Below are 15,503 nucleotides of genomic sequence, written 5' to 3' on the forward strand. Positions count from 1 at the left end.
CAACCCATTCCACCGACCCACTAAGTGGCAACAGTGCTCTCCTGACTAGAGGAAGGCAAGCATTTTTTTAACTTGTCACGCCATTCTCACCCCAGCCATTCTCATGAAAATGGATGGGGGAAAACGCTTTCGTTTTCGCGCTGATTGCTGGCGATGCGGGATTGCAAATTTGCATAATAGATTACAGGTGGAACACACTTTGAAACACGCAGCATAAATATGACCAGAATCGCAAAAGCTTCTCTCAACCAAAACTCCAAGAAGCGAGCGAGTCCATCCAGACTTCCTCAAACAGCGGCCGCGCAGACAGGCACAGGACAGCAGCAAAGCAGTGAGACTGGTGACAAGCTTGTGACGGCCGCTGCAGCCAAGAAGAACGCCCACGGAGGGAGGAGTTGAAGCAACTCTCCCTCCCTCTCGCTCTCTCCCTCTCTCTCTCTCTCGCTCTCTCTCTCTCCCTCCCTCCCTCTCTCTCTCTCTCTCTCTCTCCCTCTCCCCCTCTCACTAGGATTAAACCTAGTGCGTCTCCCTCCCGAGAGGGAGGGAGAGAGAGAGAGAGGGAGGGAGAGCGAGAGGGAGGGAGAGAGAGAGAGAGAGAGAGGGAGGGAGAGCGAGAGGGAGGGAGAGAGAGAGAGAGAGAGAGAGAGCGAGAGGGGGAGGGAGAGAGAGAGAGAGAGAGACAAAAATGAATGGTTAAAGTGACTGTTCTATCGAATTTCACAAAAAGCCGTTTATCTCTGAATATTTTTTCTGACGCTGAAACCATGCTGTATTCAACTGCTAATGCTTACATAACTACTAACTCTACAAACTAACTCTTTTAGACAGAGAAAGCACACATTCTATTAGTTCTTTTGAGATATTGTGTGTTCACAAAATCTTAGCAGAAAAGAATCCTCGGGTCTTGAAAGATGAGCCAGAATCCTCAAAAAACCCCTCTGGCAGAAGCTAACTACAGTAAAAAAAAAACGTCTGGCAGTGAATGTGTTAACAATGTTTTTTCGATGTTTTTTTTAAGTTTTGGTCCGCGTGAAATGTTCTATGGTCTCTCCCGATTCTAAATATAGCTGAACCGCGTTTGGTTTGACCAAGTAAAACTATTTTTATAAGCATTTTACGAAATGTCTATGGGAAAATAAACTGTGGAAGAAAATCTCTGGTACAGTGCTGAAGCAGGAAGTGACGCTTCACTTTGCCTCTCTATTGACTGCTGATTGACTGGTATCGACGGAGAGACGTGTGTCATAAACCTGCGAGCCAGTAGGTGTCATCATCGTACAGTCTGCACACATCAAACCTGATGTCGTACCTACGTTTATCAGATCCAACGTTGCACAGTGTGGCCTCCAATAAACGTATAAGATTGCTAAAATCTTAGTCTGCAGGCGGCTTAAAGAAGACGGATGTAATCGCTAGGTTTTTATCATCATTCCATTTTGTTTCATATGGACTGTTTCAGGATCTGCTGGGTCTGTGCGAGCAGAAGAGAGGGAAGGACAACAAGGCCATCATCGCCTCCAACATCATGTACATTGTAGGCCAGTATCCACGCTTCCTCAGGGCCCACTGGAAGTTCCTCAAGACGGTGGTCAACAAACTGTTTGAGTTCATGCACGGTGAGCCACCTGGATTCTGATAAGTGTATTACCGTTTTAATTTCATTTTCAGTGACTGGAATTAAAGAGGTCTTAAAAAAAAAAAAAATCACTTGGTGGAATTTGCAGACGCCGCGGGTACAATCTGTTTATTCTCCTCACAGAGAGAAAAGCCTCCTGACCTTTCAAGTTGTACTACTAAATATGTCATTGTACTTTAGCATTGTTTGTGCCAAAATAAAATTTGAATCATATTTTTTAAGGTGCATAAATAGATAAAGAAATAATGTATGAAAAGGTGTTTCTGCATGCATCACAAATCGCATCATCAAGCAAAACATATAGACATATATTGTCTGAATGAGGCAACTGTGTTGTGCAAGTGTGTGTGTATTTTAACGCACGCCATTATCTCCCCATGTCTCCTCTTTCTTGACCAGAAACCCATGACGGCGTGCAGGACATGGCGTGCGACACCTTCATCAAGATCGCCCAGAAGTGCCGGCGCCATTTTGTGCAGGTGCAGGTGGGCGAGGTGATGCCCTTCATCGACGAGATCCTCAACAACATCAACACCATCATCTGCGACCTGCAGCCGCAGCAGGTCAGCATCTCACCTGCTTCACTGGAGATGTATCACCACTTCAGGACAATTAGCGTTAGCTGTTAGTGTTAGCGTTAGCTGTTAGCCACAATCGCATTCGTAATAATAAATTCTCTCATATGCCGTCGCCTAAGAGTTTTCTTCTCGTTGGTCCTGTCCTCGTCCAGGTGCACACCTTCTACGAGGCGGTGGGCTACATGATCGGAGCCCAGACAGACCAGGCTGTTCAAGAGCACCTGATAGAGAAATATATGCTACTGCCCAATCAGGTGTGGGATAGCATCATCCAGCAGGCCACCAAGGTAAGAGGCGGTTCACACAGAAGATGACATATCAATGTTAGTCTTTGCCTTTAATGAGGGCAGGATTCAAAGGATGACAAAACATCAGAACACAGAAATGTTATTAAGCAGGTTTTTGAAGTCAGTCTAGACTTCTTCACTTTAAGGATCTTGTTCTTACTCTCCACCATATATGACACTTCATAATGTCCCCTCCTCCTGCCTTCAGAACGTGGACATCTTGAAGGACCCGGAGACGGTCAAGCAGCTGGGCAGCATCCTGAAGACCAACGTCAGGGCCTGTAAGGCAGTGGGACACCCCTTTGTCATCCAGCTGGGACGCATTTACCTGGACATGCTCAACGTCTACAAGTGCCTCAGCGAGAACATCTCCGCCGCCATCCAGACAAACGGTGAGGGGGGGCGGGGGTGTACGAAACGAAACTGGGACGGACGAGCCCGTCTTTATTGTCACAAACGCCAGACGCCGCATGCACACGCTTGTCTGCGATACACACATGCGCACACACACACACACACACACACACACACGTGTCTGCGATACACACATGCGCACACACACACGCCGAGTGGGGCCATGAAATACATTCTCTGCATTTTTCCCATCGAGACATGTCCTTCCTCTGGGGGGCAGGTCAGGAGCCGTGGGCATCTTTCAGTGTACAGTGCCCCATGGACCATCTTCTGCATATTTTTAGTGGGGGTCCATATCGATGTTGTATGGAGGAAACCCCAGGGGAGCTAGGGGAGAACATTCAACTCCGCACAGAAAGACCCTTTCATGAGATACTCCACCTGGGCAGTAGGCACTGAAGACATGGGGGGGGACCCACAGCTTCCCAGGCGGGAATCAAACCCAGAACTTTCTTGCTGTGAGGCGACAGTGCTACCACTGCGCCACTGTGTGTGTGTGTGTGTGTGTGTGTGTGTGTGTGTTTGAGCACTCGACTGACGAGACAATATCATACACTTGTCAGACAGAAGTGTGTATGGATCCTGTTGATGCGGTGTATATGCGCGTCCTGATGCATCTCCTCTTTGCGCTGCAGGTGAGATGGTGACCAAACAGCCGTTGATCCGGAGTATGAGGACGGTGAAACGAGAGACGCTGAAACTGATCTCGGGCTGGGTTAGCCGATCAAACGATCCACAGATGGTGAGAAGCGACTCTTGAGTGAAACACTCAAAAAATGGGGCAGCAAGAATTAAGGAACAATATCCTTTCTTTTCAGAGTGATAACCATGAAATTCTAGGAATCCATTGGTTTTTGGAATGGATTTCAAGGTGTTTATAGGTCAGAACATTCCTCAGCACACAAAGGGATCTTTCAGACTTTTACTTCGTATGAAAGAATTTAGTTAATTGTATCTAACTGCGTAATTACATTCAAGTTCCATTTAAGTTGTGTCATCAGGTTACAGCAATAATATATTTGACCGTTATCTGTCCCCTGGAGATACTGTGTTCTGTGGCCATCAACGTAACAATTGACAGTAAAAATGAAATGCAACTAATCCGGTTGGTATTTTTAGATCCAACACAAAGGCTGTCGAAGCCGTTTCCTGGCTCAGCTGTGTGTTTTTATTGGCGTAAGAATTTCAATTCATAGTGTGAAGGTGTGCAGCCTCGGACCGCTGATGTCACGCAAAATGTTCTGCTACACTCAGGAAATCTGAGAAGAAAACTGAACCTCTGAAAAAGTCAAAATATAATTTAATGCTCAATAACCTACCGAGAATGGAGTCAAGTTTTATTCTGATTCTGTGTGATGTTATAGGTAATGATTCTGCCTCTGATGGTTCCTAACCTTCCCACCATACTTACAGTGCAAAGAAGCAAGCTTTAGCTTAATTAGCCTCAAATACAAAGTTGTTGGGTTTGTAATGACTGTTGAAATTACATTTATTCACAAAATAACACTGTTATTGTGAATCTTTTATTTCCCTGAAACTAACGAGGTCTGGCTTTAATTGGCCATTGAACTGCAGAAGATAAAGACCTCCGGCTTGGAGATCCGTTTAATAAAGCGATTCCCGCTAATCCCCTCCTTGTCACGCTTTCCTCCAGGTCGGGGAGAACTTTGTTCCGCCACTGCTGGACGCCGTCCTCATCGACTACCAGCGCAACGTGCCAGCCGCCCGCGAGCCCGAGGTGCTCAGCACCATGGCAACCATCGTCAACAAGCTGGGCGGACACATCACCAGCGAGATCCCGCAGATCTTCGACGCCGTCTTCGAGTGCACCCTCAACATGATCAACAAGGTAGGGGGCTGCGCCATCGAGCCGGATCCCATGAGCACAATTGGAAGTTTTCTATTACTGTTGTATGAAATATGCACTGAGCTCTGCTTTGTGATATAATCAGACTGAGTTCCTCTCTGACTGAAATGGAAAGTGAAAACTTCCTCATTAAAGAATTGCATCACACACATTTGTTTAATTCAGTGGTGCCCAACCAGTCGATCGCGGTCTACTGGTCGACCGCGGACTGACCCCAGGTCGATCGCGCCAAAAATCGATTATTTAAAAAAAATAAAAAATAAAAATATATATAATGGAAGTACATGCAGGTGTTTATTTTAATTATGGATCATAATACAATGCAATTCCAAATGCACTTTTATTTTAAAAGTAACCACACAGTGAGAAAAAAGAAAGTGAGAAAAAATAAATCATGTATTGGGGGGAAAAAAGTGATGCATCGATTTAAGATGCATCGAGATGCATCAATAATCGTAATCTAATTGAATCATAGCCCTCTGAAACGTAATCGAATCGTGAGGCCAGTGAAGATTCACAGCCCTAATGTCAAGTGGTTGTGGGACAACGAGAAAGTGTTGTGAGGTTAGTTACTGCAGGCTGGAAACGATGTGTGTGCGTTTGCGATGTTGAAACTGGTAGGTAGATCTCGGGAGGCTGGCTACTTGAAAAGTAGATCTTCGGTCAAAAAAGGTTGGGCACCCTGGTTTAATTGAATATAAAACCAACTGAAACCTCGTTACACACATAAGGCTTAATATGGTTGATTTTTCCCCCTTTAGTTGTCATCCCTGCCCCCACCCGCTGGCTTTGTTTATAGAGAGGCCATTTACACCTGGCACTAACATGCATTTTCTGTGATCAGATTGCAATCGGATAGTGCTTGACGGCATTAGCCTGATTTCATTTACACCTGGCGTTGTTAACATGCGTTTTTGGTGATCAGATTGCAATCCGATTGTAATCCGATCACCCAAAACGGGTGTTGCATTTACATTGCACTTACACTTCTGTTCAATGTGGTCACACTGCCCCTGACCACCTCCCGGGGTGGTTTGGCCGATCAGGTCACAATCCGTCCTCAATGTCTCGTTTACACCTGTACTTTCAAGTGGTCAAGCACTATCCGATTGCAATCTGATCACAGAAACTGCATGTTAGTGCCAGGTGTAAATGGGCTCATAGTGATTTATTGGATTGAAGTGTGCTTTTGAAGTAAGGCGGCTAAGATGTGACGGCTAAACAAGACTTTTACACTTGAACATTTTACTTTTAAGACTGTAAATAAAAAGGTTTGTTTACATTTGTTATGTTTGGGGAAACCTTGAAATAAACCAGACCTGTATTTCGAGTTTTAAAATTTTAACTTTGGATCTACCTGACCAACTCCTGAATAATATAATAAGTTAAACATAACACAGTTTTTGGTGGTTGAATAAATTGCCGATTGTATTTTTCTATTAGAACTTTGAGGAGTATCCGGAGCACCGGACCCACTTCTTCTACCTGCTCCAAGCTGTCAACTCGCACTGTTTCCCTGCATTCTTGGCTATCCCCCCTGCCCAGTTCAAACTGGTGCTGGACTCCATCATCTGGGCCTTCAAACACACCATGAGGAACGTGGCCGACACCGGTAAGGCTGACTGCGACACATACATGGACATCACACACACACACACACACACACACACACACAAAAACAAGGGAACTTGTCCATCTAGGGAAGGGACGAGGGAAATTGGGTTGACAGTGATTATGCATGTTTGTGGATGTTGGTCTAGAATATTCTTGCTAGTATCTTTGTGATTGTAAGATGTAAAATGATTTTGGTCATTTCCACACCTCAAAAAGTTTCGGACTTGCACCAAAAAGTATGTGTACTGCAAAGATGCTGTTGGTCTGCTCATCTATAGAACGTAGTGTATCAGTTGGCCTTACAGGCGTGGAAAATATACGGAATTTTGAAATGGGAAGGTATGAGAATCTGAATAAATACTTATGTCTTTCTGCTCACCCAGGTCTGCAGATCCTGTACACGCTACTGCAGAACGTGGCCCAGGAAGAGGCGGCCGCTCAGAGTTTCTACCAGACGTATTTCTGCAACATCCTGCAACACATCTTCTCCGTGGTCACCGACACGTCGCACACTGCCGGTGAGCTCACACGAGTGTTCCTCAAAGTGTTCCTAACATGTAATTCGCTGATGATTGTATGAGAATGTCTGTTGCTTTCCCAGGTTTTGCGCTCATCAATAGTATCTCCCCATGATGTACAGTGTAGACTGTAAACATAAATCCTCCCAAATGACATGAAAATGTTTTGACACAAAAAACATTTGAATCCACTAAAATAGTCTAGACTATATCCAAGATTGAAAAATGGCACAGGTAATGAATTATATTGGTGTTGTAAGCATACATGTAAGCACGTCCTCCTCCTCAGTCACAACCGGTCTGTGAAAATCCACACACAGAGGCATAAACAGCTTAGATGGAAGATGCTCAGTGATCACAACAGAGGAATAGAGAGGCATAGTGGAACTTCACTTCCTGCTTCAGCACTGTACCAGAGATTTTCATCCGCCAATAATTTTCCCATAGACATTTTGTAAAATGCTTATAAAAATAGTTTTACTTGTTCAAACCAAACGGTTCAGATATATTTAGAAACAGATGAGATCGCATAACATTTCACTCAGACCAAGATGTAAAAAAAAAATGCGGGTTTAAAGAAAATATTTTAACAATGATGTTTTGGGTTTTTTTTGGACCGAGTGAAATGTTCTATCGTCTCTCCCCATTCTAAATATAGCTGAAGCGTTTGGTTTGACCAAGTAAAACTATTTTTATACGCATTTTACGAAATGTCCATGGGAAAATAAATGGCGGATGAAAATCTCTGGTACAGTGCTGAGTCTCTATAAGAAGTGCTGGATCGTTGCATATTCACAGCAAGGAGCCAGGCTTCCTGTGGAGTCTGGGGCTGCATGGAAAAGTATGAAAGCAACACCACTGCAATATAGAACACTGCCATTTCCAAACTGATCGAGGCTGTTACTCTCTTTTCTTTTTTAATCTCTGGCCTAAAAATCAAATTGCATGTAGGAGAAAGTATTTCATTTTATTCCTACTGAGCAATCATAAGCAACAGCTTAAAAAACAGCATTCATATATATCCCAGTTTATATTGCCAGCACAACCTCGGCTAAAAACACGTTTTGTGAATATGACCATAACCATAGTACATGTTGTCCCGATGTGCGTCCTGCAGGCCTGACCATGCACGCCTCCATCTTGGCCTACATGTTCAACCTGGTGGAGGAGGGCAAGATCACCACGAGCCTCAGCCCGGCCAGCCCCTCCAACAACCAGGCGTTCATCCAGGAGTACGTGGCCAACCTGCTGAAGACCGCCTTCCCTCACCTACAGGAGTGAGTCTGGATGCAGATGAACACAGACGCACACGTAACACAACACACATGAGTTGGTCCTGTTTTTTGTTTTTCTTTATTGGCTCTCATGGAGGAAACTTGTGTGTCTTCTGTTTGCTTCAGTGCCCAGGTGAAGGTGTTTGTGACCGGGCTGTTCAGCTTAAACCAGGACATTCCTGCCTTCAAGGAGCACCTTAGGGACTTCCTGGTCCAGATCAAGGTGAGGCGTTTTACAACACAAGGACAATAACTGTGGAGAAGTGTCTTCCCTGAGCCACCATTTTGTTCTATGTGAAAGTCCCGCAGTCATGTTCATTGAGGTGCATTTTGTAAGTCGCTCTGGATTAGAGCATCAGATAAATGTCTGAATGTAAATGCGTTTGGCAACGTATGCGTGCCACGCTGATGGATTTGATAGATGTTATGTAACTCTGCTGTTATGATCGTGCACAGTGGCAGCCATCACAGATGACCCCCATAATGCATCTGTGATGCTACTGTAACGGATTATGCTTTCCCTCATGTAAAGGAAACGGAACAGGCATGGGTATTGTAACACAGAACTTGTTTCTGAACTGATTGCTCGACCATTTCTTATGCCTTCTAATGGCTTAAAAGAGAGCAAAACGCGGATTTGACTTAATAGTTTCTCCCTGGGGTGGAGCAGTACTGCAGCAGTGATGTACTGTGGCATGCTAAACATACTAGGAAAAAGACTTCTGCGCTGGTTTCACCTGTTAAGTGTTTAAATGATGTATAACCCTCCTTGGCAGGGCTGTAGTGGAGGGTAAATGCCAAATATGTACCTTTTTAATACAACATAGCATTTACTCACCATTTTATGATGGTTTCTGCACTTATTTATTATTGTGATTTTTAATCACACACTCGGCTGTAGCAGGCTCATTTTTTACAGCTAGAACGAAGCTACTGGTATCATATGAAACTAGACGACCTAATCTATTGGTACCAACCATGTCAGGAAGGGGGTAAAATAACGCTTCAAAGTAAGGGCCTGTGTCCACCTAGCGTCTTTTTCCGACCGTTAAACGCTGGGAGTGCGCTGGGGAGCACTGATCCCAGCGCACAATATACAAGGAAGCAGTCTCAAACTAACGTTAGTTCAGTGCGGTAGTAGCTTGATAGCTGACAGCTAACATTAGCAAACAACAGACATACAGTGATTTAGCTCAACACTCACCAGAAATATCAAGTGTCTAGCCCAATCTGCTCCCACAATTGAGCCTTTCTGTCTCTGTTGCGATAGTTTCTCCATGATTAAGTTGCCAGAAAAGCACCACCCGACACCAGCGTCTTTCTGAAAAGTTAAAATATTTTCAGCTGGAAGCGCTGGGAGTCGGGCGCACAAAAACGCCAGAGCGCTCTGAAAATAGACGCTGGGCGCGGCGCACTTTCTCTAGACGTCCGTGTGCGCCCGCATACGCTCTCCCCCCATTGGAAACAACTGAAAACAGACGCCGGAGCTGATGAAAAGATGCTAGGTGGACACGGCTAGGTGGCATGGCCATTTTCAAAGGGGTCCCTTGACCTCTCACCTCAAGATATCTGAATGCTGATAATAATAATAATAAAATGATATATTTATAGGGATATGATTCTGTTTCTAGCCTCATATACTGTATCTAGTCTTGTGGGCGATTTAGTTCATCCACTTTTTTTTATATATATAATTGCGATGTGAGAGAGCTGCCGCAGACATAGTTTACCTTTGAACTTTTTTCTTCTTTGTTTAACACTACAGACATGCGCCTTAGTGTCTTACCTATCCTGCATGTGTGCTAGTAAGCCTACGTAATCTAAATATACCGTAATCTGGCTTTGCTCTTTATTGTCAGTGTGAGGATGGCTTTGTCTATTCTCTACAGGGAGAGGTTATCAGCAGCTACATAGTTGGCTGGTTAGCTGTTTATGTTTCCATAAATACAATTTTCCTACATGGCCAGACTGTCCCTTTGAGTCGATGGAAGGTTTGTTGGCGGGTGTACCGGCTCATTGTTGGAATAAAACTGCGTTCACGAGCTCCGGCGTGTTGTGATGTGTCCGTGTCCGTGTTGTGATGTGTCCGTGTTGTGACATGTCCGTGTTGCTCCGCTAACGCCGCCGTTTTCCTACCATCTCCCCGCCGCCTCCAGGAGTTTGCGGGCGAGGACACCACGGACCTGTTCCTGGAGGAGAGGGAGGCGTCGCTGCGCCAGGCCCAGGAGGAGAAACACAAGATCCAGATGTCGGTGCCGGGCATCCTCAACCCCCACGAGATCCCCGAGGAGATGTGTGACTGAGCCTCCCGGCTCAAACAAAACTGTACAGTCCTGCAAGCAAACAAACAAACACACACACAAAATAACCCTAACCACAGCAAACACAACACAACACGAGAGAGAGAGAGAGAGAGAGGTGCGTGAGTGCGGTGGGAGGCCCCTCCCCCCCCCCTCTGCGGCGGCAGAGCGGGCCGTCCCATTGGATGTTTGTTGACCAAAACAATGCCAATAATAGGTAAATGATTACCGCGTCACCCTGTGGCCCTTTTTACATAATATGCGTTTTCTATGGAGACTTTTTGTGTAATATCTTTCCAGAACTGTTAATCTAAGCTTACGTTTTGTTCGGTCTGTGGCCCATCCCAAGAGCTGCATGGTGAGGTTGTAACAATTAGGAGAAGTTAACCATTTCACCCCCCCCCCCCCCTTCTTCCTTGTTATGCCCCCCTCCCCCCATTCCTTATTGCCCATATATTTGTTTATATATAAATATATATTATATATACAGTCTGAGCAGAGTTTTTGTGAAAAACAGCATACGAGTCATCAGAATAGAGGCTTCTAGACCTGTGGTGTGACAGACCGGAAGGGGAGAGATGTTCTAGAGGCGCATGCACTGCTTGTTTGGTGCCCCGCTGCATTGTGGGAGAATGGTGCCCCGCTGCATTGTGGGAGAATGTGAATCTCAGATGAATGAATGAAGGTCTGAGAGGTGCTGCTCCACGCGTCAGGACCAGCATCCGAGTGTTTGGCTAACTGCCAGGCAGGAGTTTTTTTCGTTAGGGAAAAGCAAAACAGGTTATGTGCATATCATCCCAATTGTATAGCATCTTTGATACCATGGGAACATAATTGGTTATTTTTTCCTTTTATTCGATTGTTTCTTTTTGTTGTGCGTGTGTGTGTGTGAGCGTGTGTGTGTGTGTGTGTGTGTGTGTGTGTGCTGTCGCCTAGGCGACATCAGCATTTTGTTTTCCTCTGAGAGGATTGTTGCTCATTTGTGAGCCTTCATTAATGGGATGTTTTAAGGAAACGGTGGAGATATTTATGGGTTCTTGGTTGGTTGCATCTTTATAACAACACCTGTTTAACTCAGACGGCTTTCGAGATTTTGAATTGTACTAATTTCCATTGTTTACCATGCTGTAGTGCTTCAAGACACTACCTTTAGAGCAAAACGAAATAAAACTGGGTTTACATTTAATTTTGTATTTTTGCATTTTTCATTTGTACCTGTTTTTAAGTTCGATCCAAAAGGCTTTTGTCCAGAGAGCAAATTAATTGCCAACAAGTTTAATTAGGCAAAGAATGTATAAATCCAAATAAGTACCCAATCTCTAATGGCTAATTTACCTTCTCGAAGTGTTACATTTGTTGTGAACTTTTTGAACTGATTAAAGTTGAGAATTTTATAACCCTGCCTTTTGCTCAGATTTCTTCATTCTTGTATATATATATATATATATACCAGGCCGATTTCAGCTATGGGCAGGGGTGGGCAGTGCCCACATGAGTCTTGCCCACCCAATCTAAAGGAAATATTGCAACAAGCACAGGCATAGAGATGACCTCCGTTTTATTAGCAGATCCTGCACCTACTATAGAAAATACTGTTTATTGCATTAGAACACACTTACCCACATGCAGCATCTCAGAGGGGGTCACTGAACTACTTACCTAACTCACCCATGGTGCCAACATTTCAACATTGTGAGGAAATGTAATTGACATATAGAACAGCACTATTAGTCGACACATAACATTGCAGATAACTAACATCACACATATAGAACAGGAAGTCCTTTAACTAACCTCCCAAAGCAAACACATCTACCCCAGAGCATGCTGGGAACTCCGCCTACAATATATTTATTTTCACCCCTTGCATGCACGTTCCATGGTCACGTTTGAGGTCTTGGGTTTGAGTCTCAGTCAGTTTTAAACAGCAACAGCCAGAGGAAATAATGACATGCTCTGAGAAACCCCATCTTAAGAAGCGTGACCCAGTGGCTCAGAGAGTTTCATTACTGCCCAGCAGTATTTAGCTTGTGGTTTCAAACCTCAGTAACTTTTGAGGTCGTGGGTTCAAGGCTCAGTCAGTTTTGAACAGTGACAGACAAAAAAGATAAAAGCTCTCAGCGAAGAGCTTCGAGTACGAAGGGGATCTGGTGGTGCTGGTTGTGCGATGGATATGTCGACCACATAGAGACGTGGAAGCATGCAGATGGCTCGTTTAATTCCTGCTCCACCATCACTACGTGGAGCTTGTCATAATGTCATTCAACTTATTAAATGTAAAAGATCCACAGCTTTTTTGGAAAGATGACATAATGAGTATGAAAGACAATGAGTTTTGGCCTGTCAGATGTGACTGGGGAGGGCGTTCCAGGGTGAGGGGGCGGCTGCAGCAAGGCCCTGTCAGAGGCCCCCCTGTCACAGCTTTAGCAAAGAGATACCTGTGATGCTTGTCAAAGTGGATATAAATGATATGATCATATTCAGCCAGACAGTCAGATGGAGATTAGAAATGGTGAGCATTTTTTTTTTTTTACTACTGGGGGAACCTGGCACCCCTGGCCCCCCATTAACTCCGGCAATGCCAACACTTTTTCCCCTCTCTCTCACGTTCTCTGTAATGTCTCTCAACCAGAGGAGACCCACGTTGCATTCAGGTACAGTCAGTTAGATTCAGCTTTGGGGGTGGTGGTGTTGGTGGTTGCTTAAACCCGAGCTAAACCTCTGGTGTCACTCCACATTTACTCTTTAGGCTTTAGACAAGGTGCCACAATAGTCTACTGGAAATTTCTTGGACCCAGTAATGTTGTTTCTTATTAACTTAGATATATGTGTCTTTATTCTGTGACTCAAAGTTTACATCCTGGAACCCCACGACTGTATCTGTGAGAAAATAAATCCACTTTGTAATCAAAAAATAGATCCGTAAGCAAAAACATAGATTTGAAAACAAAACTATCAACCATCCAATCAAAGAAAATTTAAAAAAATAAAATAAAATAAATGTTTAGATTTTTCATTAATGTGAATTAAAAAAAGTTGCATGCAAACACAAACATTTTGTTCTCAACTCCAAAACATTTGTTTGCCAAACCATTACCTTTGCTTACAAAGCTCAACTTTTCTTTTGCTAAATGAAAAGTTTTGTTTGCAAAACCTGAGTTTTGCAAAACTTTTTCTGTTACAATAAGGGCAGGACCTACAGCAGAAAGAAGTAACGCACGTCCCTATTGGCCAGTGTCGATCGGAGTGATAGCTTGGCAACATCCAATCCAGTACGAGACAAGGCGGAGGGCGGGCACTTGAACGGAAGTATTTCCTGACGGAATCTCCATAGCCTAGGTAAACCCAGCCCCCACGTGACCTGCTCTCTCAGTTCCCAGTCACTGAGAACAGGTCTGAGAGCAGGTCACGTGGGGGATGGGTTTACCCAGGCTAGAATCTCCATGCCATTTCAGCGCCAGTTATAACCACAGATTGAAGAGAGAAGCCGTGAGTATGTTCACACCAATGTTTTTATGTTTGGTCAGGTTACATGCACCGGTCCAAACATAAAAACAACATAAAAACATTGGTGTGAACATACTCACGGCTCCGCTTCTCTCTTCAATCTGTGGTTATAACTGGCGCTGAAATGGCATGGAGATTCCTTCAGGAAATACTTCCGTTCAAGTGCCCGCCCTCCGCCTTGTCTCGTACTGGATTGGATGTTGCTAAGCTATCACTCCGATCGACACTGGCCAATAGGGACGTGCGTTACTTCTTTCTGCTGTAGGTCCCGCCCTTATTGTAACAGAAAAAGTTTTGCAAAACTTTTCATTTCGCAAAAGAAAAGTTGAGCTTTGTAAGCAAAGGTAATGGTTTCGCAAACAAATGCTTTGGAGTTGAGAACAAAATGTTTGTGTTTGCATGCAACTTTTTTTAATTCACATTAATGAAAAATCTAAAAACATTTTATTTTATTTTATTAAAAAAAAAAATCTTTGATTGGATTGTTGATAGTTTTGTTTTCAAATCTATGTTTTTGCTTACGGATCTATTTTTTGATTACAAAGTGGATTTATTTTCTCACAGATACAGTCTTTGGTTACAGGATGTAAACTTTCAGTCACAGAATAAAGACACATATATCTCTCCATACTTAAAACCCCTTTTAGCAACCAAGTTGAATTTCATCCACTAGGCATAAATATTACATTTCAATCATAAAAGTTCATAGAGAAATAGTCTAATAGAGCATCAGTGGCAGTCCCTCATGGTTCCCTGTGTATGTCAGCTGCCTTCAGAGGGAGAGGTGGTGAGTTCTAACCTGGCATGTGCACAGACTGAACTTCCATTTGTGTATTTTGAGGCAGCAATGTTATTTATATTTGAATAAAAGTTGAAATAGGCATAACAATCTTCTTTTAGTTTTTATTACACTTCTAATTAATTAATATTAAAGCTGGCTGCTAGGCTAAAGAGCTAGTGATGTTAAAGAGAGGATGGTGCTGTCTCCTCCATCGGGAATCAAACCAACACCCACCTTCCCCCACCTGTCATGTAGCAACAGAAACACAGCAACTCATCATGCTGAGCTATAAGCTGTTTGGAGTACACCTTCTGAATTCTACACAGTGTTCACACTGTCAACACCACAGAGCATAAAGAGTGAGATCAGAATTGAACGAGTGAACAGCTGTTTATCTGACTGAGCTAGAGTCAGAGACTGACTAGACTCCTACATCAGCTTATTTCTATCAGTGTTCAAACTACTGATGATGATAAAAATAGCATCACTGGTGCTGCCTGAGGCAGGGATTGAAGAAACAACCTTCAAACATTTACATCACACAATATCCACATGTTTATGAGTGAGCTATTCGCTTGTTGACATATGACCTCCCGACAATACTAGTTCCGGGTCCAAGCGCCAAGCTTCCAAGCCTCTCTGCCTGGTCAATATGCCGCTGTGTGCGGTGTCCTTCATTGTTGGAATAGATCCGAGACTAAAAAAAACTATTCTACCACTGTCCTTG

The 15,503-nt window shown here is 43.9% G+C and overlaps 1 protein-coding gene across 1 annotated transcript in view; it reads left to right on the top strand.

The window, feature by feature from the left end:
- xpo1b (exportin 1 b) overlaps nucleotides 1-11,882 on the top strand; it is a 30,772-nt gene extending 18,890 nt beyond the window's left edge. Inside the window, exons 14-24 of the mRNA XM_083657973.1 lie at nucleotides 1,460-1,616; nucleotides 2,036-2,199; nucleotides 2,367-2,501; nucleotides 2,710-2,893; nucleotides 3,551-3,657; nucleotides 4,570-4,764; nucleotides 6,226-6,394; nucleotides 6,780-6,914; nucleotides 8,032-8,191; nucleotides 8,315-8,411; nucleotides 10,345-11,882. Coding sequence (XP_083514099.1) covers nucleotides 1,460-1,616; nucleotides 2,036-2,199; nucleotides 2,367-2,501; nucleotides 2,710-2,893; nucleotides 3,551-3,657; nucleotides 4,570-4,764; nucleotides 6,226-6,394; nucleotides 6,780-6,914; nucleotides 8,032-8,191; nucleotides 8,315-8,411; nucleotides 10,345-10,491 — 1,650 coding nt within the window. The 3' untranslated portion in view covers nucleotides 10,492-11,882. The remainder of the gene's footprint in view (nucleotides 1-1,459; nucleotides 1,617-2,035; nucleotides 2,200-2,366; nucleotides 2,502-2,709; nucleotides 2,894-3,550; nucleotides 3,658-4,569; nucleotides 4,765-6,225; nucleotides 6,395-6,779; nucleotides 6,915-8,031; nucleotides 8,192-8,314; nucleotides 8,412-10,344) is intronic.
- Nucleotides 11,883-15,503: the final 3,621 nt, after the last annotated feature.

Source organism: Poromitra crassiceps (genome assembly GCF_964638095.1).
Source record: "Poromitra crassiceps genome assembly, chromosome: 22".
Taxonomy (NCBI): Eukaryota; Metazoa; Chordata; class Actinopteri; order Beryciformes; family Melamphaidae; genus Poromitra; species Poromitra crassiceps.